At 65.9% G+C, this 13,351-nt stretch overlaps 1 protein-coding gene across 3 annotated transcripts; it reads left to right on the forward strand.

Annotated features, from left to right (window-relative positions):
* TESK1 (testis associated actin remodelling kinase 1) lies at positions 1-12,166 on the forward strand. Of its 3 annotated transcripts, none has more exons than XM_075526806.1 (10): positions 1-327; positions 7,348-7,469; positions 7,610-7,658; positions 7,888-8,034; positions 8,209-8,291; positions 8,630-8,720; positions 8,964-9,047; positions 9,506-9,595; positions 9,758-9,908; positions 10,148-12,166. In XM_075526806.1, exons 1-10 carry the CDS (start codon positions 109-111, stop codon positions 11,188-11,190), a joined length of 2,079 nt encoding a protein of 692 aa, XP_075382921.1. In that variant the 5' UTR covers positions 1-108; the 3' UTR covers positions 11,191-12,166. The 3 variants fall into 3 exon arrangements, with proteins under 3 accessions (XP_075382921.1, XP_075382924.1, XP_075382922.1); XM_075526809.1 differs by having other exon boundaries at positions 10,292-12,166; XM_075526807.1 differs by lacking the exon at positions 9,506-9,595.
* The last annotated feature ends 1,185 nt before the right edge of the window (positions 12,167-13,351 follow it).

Below are 13,351 nucleotides of genomic sequence, written 5' to 3' on the forward strand. Positions count from 1 at the left end.
CGCCGCTAGCATCGCCCGGGGCCGGCGGGCGGGCGGGCGGGCGGGAGGAGGCGGCGGCGCCCCGGCCGTGGGGCTGCCCGGCCGCGCCGCGCCCGGCCGGGGATGTGAATGGCGCTGGGGGTGCTCGGCGGGACCGACATGGAGTGGGAGAAGCTGCCGCGGCGGCCCGGGGAGGGCGAGGGGGAGGCGGCGGGGCCCTGGCCGGGCTGCGGGCGGCTGCGGCCCTCCTCGTACCGGGCGCTGCGCAGCGCCGTCTCCACCCTGGCGCGCATCGACGACTTCTACTGCGAGAAGATCGGGGCCGGCTTCTTCTCCGAGGTCTTCAAGGTGTGCGGCGCGGGAGCGCGGATGGCGGTCTCCGGGGCGTCCCGCCGGGTTTGGGCATCCCCCGGGGAGCGCGGCTCCCACGCAGCCCTGGGGTGCGGGCGGGGGGGGGCGGGGGGTCTGGCCCCCGGGGGATGCCCAAACCCGGTGTCTGGCCCCCAGCCCCGGCAGCTGGGCGAGGTCGCGGGGGGCGGTGCCGTGCGGCGGGGACGTGGGGTGCCGGCGAGCCCCGTCCCCGCCGGGGGTGTTGTTCCTCCATCCCTCCGTGCAGGGGGAGGGGAGCGCCGGCTCTGTTTACAGCCCGGGAAGGCTGAGCGCTCCGAAGCGCTGCGGCTTGGGTCGCCGCGGGGCCGCGTGGGGGGTCAGGGCACCGGTGGGGTTGCCGGCAGCCCATCCCCGGGGACCCCTGTCAAAAGCCTGGAGCCCCGACCCCGCCGGGCCCAGGGTGTGCCTGTGGCAGGGGACGCAGGCAGCGTTTGCAGCCGGTCCGAGGTGATTCCCAGCGTTGCTGGGCCTGCTCCAGCCTGCGCTGGGCAGGTGGATGTGCAGGGTGCCCCACGGGAGCCTCGCAAAGGTGAGCGGGTCCGGGAGAGGGCTGTGATGCTGTAGAGCAGCGCAGGGGCTGGCCCCCGGCCGGGACCCCGGAGCTGCCTTTGTCCTCGGTCCTCTCTGGGACTGCCAGAGTGGGGATGCCTGTGTGTGGCCCGCACTTTGGTTAGGGGTGCATGGGTGCTGGTGGGGAGCTCGGGGTGCGGCAGAGGTGCGTGGTGACGGTACCCTGCCAGCCCACGCACTGCTGCCAGGGCCGGGGGGCTGTGCCCTGCCCCGCTGCCAAGGCCATGTTCGAGGGGAGGTGTGTGCACGTGTTGTTTTCGTCCTGGGCGTCACTTAAGGTGCCACAAGCCGTTGGGCAAGGACTGCCCGTTAAGAGCAGCTTTGGGCTGGGCAGGACCCCCACCACCTCCTACCACAATCGCTGAGGTCCTGGGCAGCGCTGTGCTGTGTCCCCTGCGTGGGACCACGCTCCCGCGTGCAGCACACCTGGGTGGCCATGACCCAGCGGGACCCTGGGGTCCCTCTCCAGCCCTGCTGCCATTCCCCACTCAGCAGAGAGACCCCAAGACCCGGCTCCTCTGCAGCCACAAGAGAGGTGTCCTGCGAGGGGCCGTGGCGGGCATGCAGAAGGGTCCCTCTCCTCCGAGCTCCCTCCTGCCCCTGTGGAGCCATGGCCTCTCTGCTGGCCGGGTTCCTGCTATTGATCTCTGGCTTGGAGCGTGCGGCAGCACCTCGGAGCAGAGGGAGGCATTTAATAATGTCAAGCATGGATACGGCTCTTTGATAATGGATGCTTCCATGTCTCAGCCAGGCCGTGATCTCTCCTTCTGATCACTGTTTCTGTTTCCCTGGGCCCTGCAGGAGCCACAAAATGCTCCTTCTCCCACCCGTTGTTCCTGTTCTTGTGGGGCCACTTGCATATAGGATCTGGGGGAGCAGCGGAGGTTGTGGGGTGGGAGCGGGATCAGGCGGCAGGAGCCGCCTGTGTGTGCATGCCGGAGAGGAGGCAGGGGCAGGAGGGGGCCAGATGGGGCTTTGTGCTCGTGCGGTGGGTTGAGTCCAAGAGCTCAGCAGGATGGTGGGGCAGGCCCGGCATCTGAGGTGGGGTTTGGCTGCCTGAGCTTGCGAGGAGGATGGAGCTTGGCAGGGCAGTGCAGGACCCGTTTTCCTCCCACCTCCCTTGTTCCTGCTGTTGCTTTCGATGGCCGTGGGCACTCGCGGCTCCCTGCTCTGTGTGGCTACTGGGTCCTGCCTCATTCCGGCCTTGGTGGGTGTGGGGGACAGGGAGGGGACCTGGACCTCTCTGTCCCTACGCAGGTAGCTCAGCCCTGGTGTGCAGCCAAGGCAGGGCCAGGCAGGGTGCTGGGGTACCAGCCCGGGGGTCTGACTGTCTTCCCAGCATTAAAGCCAAAGGACTTAGTGTGTCTGAACCCTGATGTCCCAAGCTAGCCCCTGGTTGGAGCCTTATCACGCTCCAGCCAAGCGCTTCTCTTGGAAAGGCTGTCCGGAGCAAACAGGAGACACCAGTGAAGAAAAGCTGCCCTTTTCCCTGGGGATTGTTCCCAGCTGATCCCCTGCTGTGCTGTAGAGCTGGGCTGTTTCCCTCTGGAGCAGCTGGTTCCCATTGCATTTCCCTGTGTGATTTCAGAGGCGCCAGGCCCACCCGTTTTCTCGGGTACACACGGACATTGCAGCAAACTGCCTCTCCATCTCCAATAGACTGAGCAGATTGAGTCGGGTGTGTTTGTGCCAGACATTTTCTCCACCCCTTAAACCACTGTTGCATGTCTTCCCCAAATCCCTCTCTTACTTTCCTGTGTGCGGCCTGCAGCAGACACGGGGGCTGCGGGCAGCATCCCGGCTTTGCTCTCCTGGGGGCTGTATCCAAACGTCTTTACTCTTCCTACTTGCACCTTATGCCCCGCCATCGCACGTCCTCTTGGAGACGCTGCTTCCCAGGGTGCAGCCCTTCGGTGTGGTCAGCCCAGAGCCCCATTTCCATGGTGCCGAGGTGCAGGGGATTCGGCTCCCGGCACGGACAGAGCCCTGGGGAGGGCTTTGGTGCCGCTGCCGCCCACCCGTCTCTGCTCGCTTCCCCACCGACCTTTGAGATTTCGTATTTACTCCCAGTTTACCAGTGCAACTAGTGACACAGCTCCCTCCCTCTTATCTGCTGCTCTTCATCAGTGGACCTTGCCTTGTTTTACAAAGGAGGGTGGAGTGGCGTGACACAGATGGGGAAACTAAGGCAGGCAGGAAGGAAGTGAATTTGCCATGGTCAGCCAGCCACGGCGAGGCTGGGAGTAGCCCTGGCCCCACTGTCGCCACTCGGGAGCCCCGGGCGCTGGAAATGTGTTGTGCTGACTAGCCTGGGACCCGCTGGCACCGCTCCAGCACTCTCACAGGGCGTGCTCCGGGATTGCTGGTGAGGGCTGGCAATGCCCCGGCTCCTGGTGTGCCCACGGTGCTGCACCGGGGAGCGCAGGAGGTGAGGGCTGCTGATGCTCAAGCATTTGTCAGGAGTAGGTGCTGCGTGCCCTGCGTCTTTCGCTTCCCCAGAGGAAGTCTGTCTTGACTGATTCTGCCTTTCCACGTGATGAGAAGGTTTTCCAATTCCACCCAGTAAAAGACCTGTTGCGCTACTGGGATTCCCGTGAGCTCCGACGCAGCTGTCGCGGGCAGCTGTGCGATTACCGGCAGCGTCGCTGGCTCCCTTACCTGCCCTCCCGTCTTTCCCTGCTGGGCTCCCCAGGGCGAGGGGTGCAGGATGATGTCCCTGTGTCACTGTGCGTTGCCTGCGCCAGGCTGGGGCAAGGGGACGTGCTCTGAGTGGGGTGATGTGCGAGCCTGTCCCCAGCATGGGGTACAGGAGGGCTGGCTGTTGAGACCCCCGGGTGGGGGGACTAGTTGGGAGGCTTCATCCCGTGTCTAGACGGGAGCGCCGGCTGCAGGGAGGGAGCAAGCCGTCTGCTCGCTCTGATTAGCATGCTCTTTAAATAAGACTCTAATTTCCGCTCTTAAAAGAGCTCAGATCCCTTGTGCCCAGGCTGGGGCTGCAGCCAGCCCCATCCCATCCCCCAGCCCCGTGCGGTGGGAACAGATGGGATGGGGACCGACACGCCATGGCACCCCGGCTCGGCCGTGGTCCCCCTGCGAAGCACCCCACGGAGGGGCCGTGTGGGGTGCTGGGGGGCATCGGTGAGGAGCAAGGGGCTTGCTTGGTTCCTGGGTGGGGGCCGGCGGCTCGTCCTCCCCCCACACCCTGCGCGGCTGCCTGGCTGAGCTCAGCCCTGGGGAATGCACTGGGATTCCTGGGCACCATGCCAGAGCGCGGAGAGGCGAGGGGGGACGTCGTCCTGCCCAGGGAGCCTCTGCTGCCTTCCCCGGACGGCGGTGGCAGGGAAAGAAACCCCCTTAGCAAGGGGCTTTGTGCTGCCTGGGGTCGTGGCTTGCTCCCTCCTCTGCTATGCCTGCTTCCAGAGGGTGGCCGGGGCGCTGGGCTGGTGCTAGCACCTGGCTGGACTGGGTAAACTGGCCAACGCGTGTGGGAGGCCGTGGGAAGCCCAAGGGAGCATAATCCCTTCCCTGCTGGTCTGGGCAGGGGCTGGCCTTGAGCCGCGGAGCATGCCGGGGAGACGGCAGGACAGGGCTTCGCAAGCAAGCGCAGGGCGCTGGATGCCCTCGAGGAGGTCGTGCCCCATATGCATGGGGCTGGGGCTGTGCTGGGAGCTCCTGGAGCCCTCCCTGCCCCTGGGTACGGAGTCCTAGAGCAGAGCACCAGGGCAGGGCTGTGCTGGCCAGGAGCACCTGGAGTCTCTGGGAGAAATACTGTGGAAGGGGCTTTCACCGGACCTTCCCTCCCCAAGGCTGCCTCCAGGATTAAGGCGTTAGACGCCATGCGGCTGTACTCTGACCTGACCCAGCCTATTGCAACGGCAGGAGGCTTATTAATGAGGAATTAAGCCGTGGGCACATCCCAGCTATGTGGGGCTGAGCCAGTGCCCGCCGGGGGCTGCTTCCTGATGCAGGGACGCTGCTGCTGATGGGGACCCAGCCAGCCCCACGGTGCATGGCCACCAAGTGCCAGCACTGCGCATGCCACCCGGCATTCCCATTGTGGGCGCGTGGCGCCGGAGCCTCGCCGCCTGCAACCATCCCGGCGGGGCTGAGCCTGCCTGCGCCGATGAGCCAGGTCCTGGCGCCTGGCAGCTGCTGGTGCCAGCCAAACCGACCGAGCCAGTCCTGCCAGCCCTGTGTGGCGTGGGAAGGCAAGGCAGCACTGCCACTGGGTGTGCTGGGTCAGGAGCGCTGGGCTTTGCTGGGCAGCACCCAGTGCTGGCTAGGACTGGGGGGTGACTTGGCGGGACTGGGGGGTCCCGCTGGCCTCATCCAGGCCCCGGCTCCCTTGGCCTCTGGCTCTGCAAGGAGCTGGAGGGGCAAAGGGAGACCCTGCCCACCCTGCTTTGGCTGGGCAGATCCCCTCCTTAAAGCCCACACAGCCACTGAAGCCAGGCTGGGAGCCCCGTTTCTGTGTCTGGTGCTGCCTGCAGCTGCCCCACGCACGGGGACGGGGTGGAGGGAAGGCAGCGATGGTGGGGATGGGGTGGGGGTGCCCCTCGCCCTGCCTGCTGGTGCAGGTGTGGGCAGGGAGCACCCGGGCACCGGGATGGGCCTGGCAGCGGTGCCGGGTGCTCCAGGTGATGGGGTGGGGTGAGCAGGGTGGTGGGCACAGGGAGGACCTGGGATGCCATTAGATGGGGAGCCCTGGGCGCGCACGGGGCTGGAGGAGCTGTGCTCCCCACAGCAGGGGCTGCGCTGTCACCCTGGGATGGGCTCTCCCTGAGACCAGGCATCCTGTCCGGTGCTCAGCGAGGAGGAGGCATGGGGGAACCCATCCTCCCTTCTCCACCCAGCGTGGTGGGGGGCCAGGATGGGGACCCATGGTGGCAGGTGTCTGGAGTGTCCCCTCCTCGCTCATCCAGGGTCCATCCTGATCTCTGCTGCCACGTGGCCCCTGCCCGTGGGCCAGTGGTCCCGGCTGGCTGGCTGGAGGTGACGCAGGAGTAACCGGAGCGGGGTGCCCACGGGCAGGTGGCTGCTGAATTATTCAGAGCCTCTCCATGAACTCAGTGAGCTGGTGGTGGCACAGTGGCGTCAGACCAGGCTATCGCCTCTCGCTTCCGCTCTGCCTGGGGCTGGTTTGTCCCTGGTGCACCCAGACATGTAGAGGGGTCTTTATAAAGCACTGATTTCCCCCCCACGCCCTTTGGTGAGCGGGAGCTGCTGCCTGTCCCCTGCGTACTGGGTGCTGGATGGGTCCCCATCTCAGTGTGCACCTCAGGACAGCTGCTCCCCAAAGCAACGCGAGCCGTGGGGTGGGAAGAGAGCCCCGGAGAGCCCAGCACTCCAGCCTCCCCCTGTTGTGATGGGGATGGGGGCCAAGCTGCGAGCAGAATGGGGGGCACTGGAGACCCTGCCTCCAGCCAGCCCCCTGTGTTTTGCCCAGGGAGGCGATCCCTGAGACAACAGGGGGTGTGGGGCGGGCCAGGGGCTGGCACCGGCACAGCAGCCTCAACCAGCATCGACTAAAAAGGAGAAGAGCAGGGAGCTGACAGCAGCGCCGAGGAATGCCTGTGCCTCCGTGCACAGCTCGGTGTGTGCTGGGGGGCAGCTGGGATCCGCCGGGTTGTCCCCCCCACACCGGCTGCTGCTCCAGGGGGGTCCCATCCTGCCCCCAGCGCCTGCTTAGGAGGGGACCCTCAGCACTGCTTCGGCCTCCCCAGCATGGTGCTGGGGCAGGGGATCCTGTGCTCGTCCCTCGCCCCGCACGTGCCGGGGGACTGCAGAAGGACGGGGCTGTCCGTGCTTGGCCACGCTCCCAGCTGCTGTTCCTGGCAGGCAGCCAGGCCCCCAGCTCGCATAACAGCGTCGGGCTGGGGACGGCTAAATATACAGCCTTGTCCGAGCGCTGTGCCCCGCCAGGCTGGCGTTACGCACCGGGGCAGCGTTGGCCACCCCTGGGGCTGGTTTGGGGGGCAATGTGCCCCTTCTGTCCTCCATCCCATGCTGGCGTGGTCTGTCTGGATGGTATTGACCCGAAAAAGCCGTTCCTGGTGTGCCCCAATCCTGCACCTGCCTGTCCTTGCAGCAGGGTTGGGGTCACAGCTTGCAGGAGCTGCCGTGGCCTCTCCGGGAGGGCCGGGCAGTGTAGCGTGGGGGGGGAGCACAGCAAGCGGGGTGCCCCAGGGAGGATGGGGATGTGCATCATCGACACTGGGGGTCCTTGGGGTGCTGCTGTGCCAGGAGAGCCCCCCCCCAGCCCTCGTGGTCCCTGGGGTGCCCCATGCCTCGGGTGCGTGGGGTGCTCAGCGCCTGCCTCTTGGGCGGGAGTGGGTACCAGGTGCAGGCTGGTGCCTGGGGGGGCTGCAGAGACACGTGGGGCTCAGCCTCCCCTGCACCCCCCTCCAGGTGCGGCACCGCCAGTCGGGGCAGATCATGGTGCTGAAGATGAACAAGCTGACCAGCAACCGGGGCAACATGCTGCGGGAGGTGCAGCTGATGAACCGCCTCTCGCACCCCAACATCCTCAGGTAGGATCTGCTCCTCTGCTGCTGTCCCCGTTGTACCCCTTTTCCCTAGCCTGGGGGGGTTTGGAGCTACTGCCAGTGCTGGATGAGCTCCTGGGGCTGGTCCCCGCCACGGCCACCCTCAGGTCCCCTCTGTCTCGCAGGTTCATGGGGGTGTGCGTGCACCAGGGACAGCTGCATGCACTGACGGAGGTGAGAGCGGGGCAATGGCCGTGAGTCTCGGGGTTCCTGCAGGCCTGGGGAGGGGACAGTGATGGCTATGGGCACACTTTCTCGGCCCGTGGCACGTGTGCTGGGCAAGGTCTACTGGGGGGCTGTGACAAAGGGTGGTTGGGGGATGCATTGGGATGAGAGATGGGCATCCAGTGTTACGGGAAGGAGGAGGGGTGCAGTGGTGCGATGGCCCAGCTCTTCCCATCAGTACATCAACGGTGGGAACCTGGAGCAGCTGCTGGACAGCCCTGTACCCCTCTCCTGGTCCATGCGTGTCAAGCTGGCCCTCGACATCGCCCGTGGCCTGCGCTACCTGCACTCCAAGGGCATCTTCCACCGCGACCTCACCTCCAAGGTACGGGATGCTCCAAGGCATCCCATTGCCCTCGTTGTCCCATACCCACGTTGCTGCCCCAGGTACGGCTGGCTGGGGAGCAGGAGGCTGCGCTGTGCCAGGGCACCCCGGGAGCGGTGGCCGGTGAGGCAGGGCTGGTGGGGTCAGTGTGACAGGGTCCTCCTGTGCCCCCAGAACTGCCTGGTGCGCTGCGAGGCCAATGGCTACACGGCTGTAGTGGGCGACTTCGGCTTGGCGGAGAAGATCCCCACCTACAGGTGCGTGGGCAGTGTCCACCCATCCGTCCCCATCCTTGGAGTGGGGGGTTTCCAGCCCACTTGGAGCAGGAGCTGGGGAGGGATGGACATTTGGGATGAAGCTAGAAGGGCAGGAATGGGGGCCAGTGGGGGCGGTCCCCGGCGGTGGGGACTCACGGGGCAGAGGGACACGTTTGGGGCTGGCTAGGAGGGACTGGAGAAGGGTGGGCTGTGTGGAGGAGGGTTAGCCCAGGAAGGGAGATTGAGATGGTGATTTGGGCTGCCCCAGCGGGAGGGTGGGAGGTCGGACAGGGAGAGGGGACTGTGGGCAGCCCCTGATGTCCCACCATGTCCCCCAGCGAGGGCAGCGAGAAGGAGCCGCTGGCCGTGGTGGGCTCCCCGTACTGGATGGCACCCGAGGTGCTGCGAGGGGAGATCTACAACGAGAAGGTGAGGCTCCATAGCTGCCGTGCGTGGGACTTTATCCAGGCTTGCCCCGCCAGCGGTTTGCAGGATTTGCAGCCCTGGGGGCGTTCGGGCACACAGAGGGAAGGGACTGGGCATCCCTCCGGTGGTGAGGTGGCAGGGCCCCTGCTGTGGCTTTGCGGGGAGGAGGGGGGCTGTGGGTTCACAGAATGGTGGACACATCGTCTCAGGGCTGCAGGGCCCCCCATGACTCCCTGCTCTCTGCAGGCTGACGTGTTCGCGTACGGCATCATCCTGTGCGAGACCATCGCTCGCATCCCCGCTGACCCTGACTACCTGCCCCGCACCGAGGTGACTCCCTGGGACGGGAACGGGGAGAGAGGGTGGTGGGCAGCAGTGCCAGGGCTGGGACCGCTTCACTGAATGAGGGGGACCATCCTGCTGTGCTGGGCAGAGCCCCCTGTGCGGGAGCTGGGCTCAGGTGCCATGTCCCGAATGCTGCCGGGGAGGGATGCTCTCTGCCGATAACCTGTCCTCGGAGCCGATAGTCAGCCTGGGTGGGAGAAGGGGACAGCTGGATTCAGGCAGAGAGCAGGAGTGATCTGTGTGCCAACATCCCCCAGCCTTGCCCCAACTTGGGGTGACCCCAGGGTCCCCCCTTGCTGTGCCTCAGCCGGGGTGCTGCCAGGTCCACAGCCCTGGGTGGCACGCAGTCAGTACAGGGAGGGGGGGCCAGGCCATGCCAGGTCTCCCGGGCCGTGTGGTGCCCCAGGGGACCCAACTCACTCTTCCTCCTTTCCCTGGCACAGGATTTTGGTCTGGACGTCACGACTTTCCGCACCATGGTGGGAATCGACTGTCCGGCAGCCTTCCTCCAGCTCGCTTTCCACTGCTGCAGTGTGAGCCTCCCATCTCCACTGCTCTTCCCTGCCGGGGCAGCCGGGCAGGACAGGCAGCCTTGCCTGCACAGGGGGAGAGGCAGGGAGCTGCCTTTGCTGGGCAGGGCTCCCTGGGGTGCTTGGGGGTCCGCAGACCTGATGGGGAACGCCTCCTGCCCGCAGATGGAGCCCACCTCCCGCCCCTCGTTCCTGGAAATCACGCAGTGCCTGGAGGGCATCCTGCAGCACCAGACGGGTGCCGAGGGCACCAGGGCCACCCTCTTCATCGGCGGGGAGAGCCTGCCCGCGCCTGGGACGGCAGCCACGCTCAATGGTACGTGGGCGCCCCGGGGACAGGCCGTAGGGGGGTGCAAGGAGGGGGGATGTGGGGTGTCCCATCCCACCCTGGCAGCTGCAGGGGAAGGAGACGGGGTTGCATGAGGTCTGCAGGATAGAGCCGGTCGCTGTTCCCCCCCTCGGGGTGCAACCCTGGGTTGCTGGCGCGCGGCACCCCGTGGCACCCCGCACAGGCAGCTGTGGCAGCTGGTGACCTGCTCCTGTGCCCGTGCCCAGGGGTAGCCGGGAGGGCGGCCGGCCGCACCGAGCAGTCGCCCCTGCGCGAGCTGGGGACGCAGCACCTGCAGCTGGACCAGCGCCTGTCCCGCAGCCAGTCCGACATGTTCCCCCCCAAATCGCCCGCCCTGCTGCGGCCACCAGAGCCTTACGGCGGGGCCAGGACCAAGGAGACGCCCCCCCGCGTCAACCCCTTCTCCCAGCGCGAGGACCTGAAGGGGGGGAAGATCAAGCTCTTCGACACGCCGAGCAAGTCGGTCATCTCGCTCACCTTCGACCTGCCGCCCCCCGCCCCGCTCCAGCTCAGCACCCCCGTGACGCCCGAGCCCGCCGTGGAGGTGCAGTGTGACTTCTCGGCCCCCGCCGCCGCCCCCCGCAAGTGCCACTCGCTGCCCGCCTCCCCCGAGCTGCCCCGTCGGGGGGGCCTGGCGCTGGGCATGGGGTCCCCCCGTCCTGCCGACGACCCCCAGCCCCCCGCCCTCCTTCCTCCCCCAGCTTGGGGACGAGCCTCCCCCCCCAGCCCAGGGGTAGAGGAGCGGATGGACTGCGGCCCCGACAGCCCCGAGGCGCCGCAGCCCCCCCCGCCGCCCCCCAACAGCAACTTCATCCGCACGGCATCCTCAGGCGCCCGACCCTGGCAGCCGGAGCCGCGAGCCCCCAACGGGCTCCTCTTCAACAACAACCACGTGGTGGTCAGCAAACCCCTGGCTTGGAGCAGCGGGCTGGAGCACGGCTTCTCCGAGCTCAGCATCCCCTGCGCGGCAGCGCTGGAGCGGACGGAGCGCACGGCCATGCTGCCCGGGCACAGCTCTGGCACCGTGCTGGAGCAGGACGAGGTGCTGCCCTGCCCCGGCTGCTGCCTGGGTCCCTTCAGCTTCAGTTTCGCCTCCGTCTGCCACCGGCCAGCACCCAGCCCGCCTCGCTACCAGAACCTCAACTGCGAGGCCAAGAGCCTCCTCTGCCACGACCGCGGCCGCCACCAGAAAGCCCCGGGGCCAGTGCTGGCGGAGCCCAGCCTGAAGCTGCCTGAGGCACAGTCCTAGTGCCGGGGACCCCTGGGGAGCGGGGCTGTGTCTGGCTGCCTCTCGGACCCCCCTGCAACCACGGCACCGAGCAGGTGTGGGGGCCCAGCACGTCCCCGCGGTCCATCCTCGCTCGCTCGGCACTTGGTGGCTGCGGTGCCCCGTGCCCTGGCTGCTGCAGCGGTGCCCAGGCACTTGGGTGCCTGTCCCGCCAGGATCGGCCTCAGGGGTCTGCAGGGAGCCCTGGGGACGGGCTGGGTCCCTGCCAGGGACTGAAGTGCAATAACACCCCTGCCCCGGGCACGCTCCAGCGCTGCCCTGGGCAGCAGGGCTGGTTCCCCGTGGAGCCCCCGGGGCGCAAACTCTGGATGCAGGACCCCCCTTCCCCAAGGGCGCACCCCTCTGGGGGCTCTCGCAGAGGGGTGTGCAATGAGGCTGCTCCCCCAGGGGAACTGGGAGCCCCCCGCAGCCCACCAGGCCCGGGGGGTGAGCAGGGCTGGGCTGAGGGCAGAGGGGTCAGTGTGTGTATGTGTGTTTTGGGGGATCCTGTGGGGCTGGTGGGTGTTCCCATGCTTCCCTGCAAGTGTGGGGAGCACAGCCAGTCCCTGACGTGGGGAGAGGCGTGCAGGGGGCCGGGAGAGCGGCAATGCCCGTGGGGCAGTGCACGGGGAGGATTGCCAGCACTGGGCTTGCCCTTGGCCACCCAATGCTGAGGGCTGGGTGCTGAGCCAGCACGGCGTCCCGTGTCCCCACGGCACATGGGGTCGGGAGCGGGGTGCTGGCAGAGGGGCTGGGCACGAGGGGAAGGGGTTGGTGGGCAGCACAGCCAGGCTGCCTGGCCCCTGGCAAGGGTGGGAGCCGGCTTTCCTCTCTCCCGCACAATGCACTGGTGAATGCAGAACTCTTGTGTTTTTTATTATTATTATTAATAATAATAATTGCTAGTAATATATACCCAGCTTATTTAAAGTGTTCAATAAAAACTGAATGTCCCAGCAAATCAGGCTGCCGCTTCTGTCTCTTGGATGCATGTAGGACAGGGAGAGGAGCCTGGCCCCAAAAGGTTGCACAGGCTTGCCTGGGGCTTCTGGGGAGTCCTTCGGGGAGCACAAGCCAGTCTGGCTCAGCCCAAGATCTCAGTGTCCCCCAGGTGGCTATCTCATCTGAAATGGCTTCGGTCAAATTCCCATTTATTGTTTAGGTTCTTTGGGTTTGTGCCCTTGAGTCCATGTTTGTGGTGGTACACAAGAAACCAAAGAGCAGACAAGCTGTGTCTCTTTATTGCTACAAAGTGGTTTCAGCCAGCAGACAAGACAGAAGAGCGACACGTGCCACCTCCAAAAAGCCTGCCTTTAACACCCTTTTGCTCTTCAAGCAAGCTAAGTCACATAGCAATTAATTAACTATATATGACACACATGACCCCATAATAAACTGAGAGCGTCTTCGCCTGGTTGAACATGACTTCCTCTGCTCTTGCCTGGCTGCAGTGTTACATCAGGGCTATTTTGCTTAATCTTCGCATGTGCACCTGCATAGTAACTATTTAAAGTCTTGACTTGTCTCGCAAAGCGTCGGTCCACTGCAAGTGCCGGATTTGCTTTTGCTTTTGAAAGGCACCATCACATCCTACAATCCTAAAGGTCATTACTCTACTTTCTAATTAGCAAAAAAAACCCCAACTGCCAGCACGGGCACCAGCTGGTTCAGGCGCAACTTCCCTCCTTGGGTACCAAGGCTGTTGCTTGCTGGGTTGCCTGAAAGCTGTGGGCAAGCTGCTCGTGGGATGGGGCTAGGCAGAAAGTCCCTGCTGTGGGGAGGGGAGCTGGCCGGGTGTGGGGCTGCGCCGTCCCCTACTCCCGTGTCCTTGCACGCCAGCACCGCAGTTCACTCCGTGCTGGGGATGTTGCATGGTTGCAGTGCTGAGCATCAGGGCTTGCTCCGCTCTGTGGCTGGGTCCAAGCTCCCCATTGCACACCAGCCCCTGTGCTCAGGACGACCCAGCGTACCCCATGCAGGCGTGGGGCTGAGCTGTGGGGCCCGTACCGCTTTGCTGAAGCACGTCAGCTGGGATGAAAAGGCCACTGCCTCCTCCTCCCCCAGCCTGCGTGATGCCAGAGCATCACTGGGCGTCGCTGGGAAGGACCTGGGCAGCCCACGGGCAGGGGTCTGTGAGAGGGAA

The sequence above is a fragment of the Mycteria americana genome, chromosome Z (assembly GCF_035582795.1).
Source record: "Mycteria americana isolate JAX WOST 10 ecotype Jacksonville Zoo and Gardens chromosome Z, USCA_MyAme_1.0, whole genome shotgun sequence".
NCBI lineage: Eukaryota > Metazoa > Chordata > Aves > Ciconiiformes > Ciconiidae > Mycteria > Mycteria americana.

What these genes read in the sequence shown, in the direction of transcription:
- TESK1 (XM_075526806.1), top strand. Translation starts at nt 109, where the DNA reads ATGGCGCTGGGGGTGCTCGGCGGGACCGACATGGAGTGGGAGAAGCTG. An exon ending in TCTTCTCCGAGGTCTTCAAG is followed by an intron (nt 328 to 7,347) that starts GTGTGCGGCGCG and finishes ACCCCCCTCCAG; the next exon opens with GTGCGGCACCGCCAGTCGGG. An exon ending in ACCGCGACCTCACCTCCAAG is followed by an intron (nt 8,035 to 8,208) that starts GTACGGGATGCT and finishes CTGTGCCCCCAG; the next exon opens with AACTGCCTGGTGCGCTGCGA.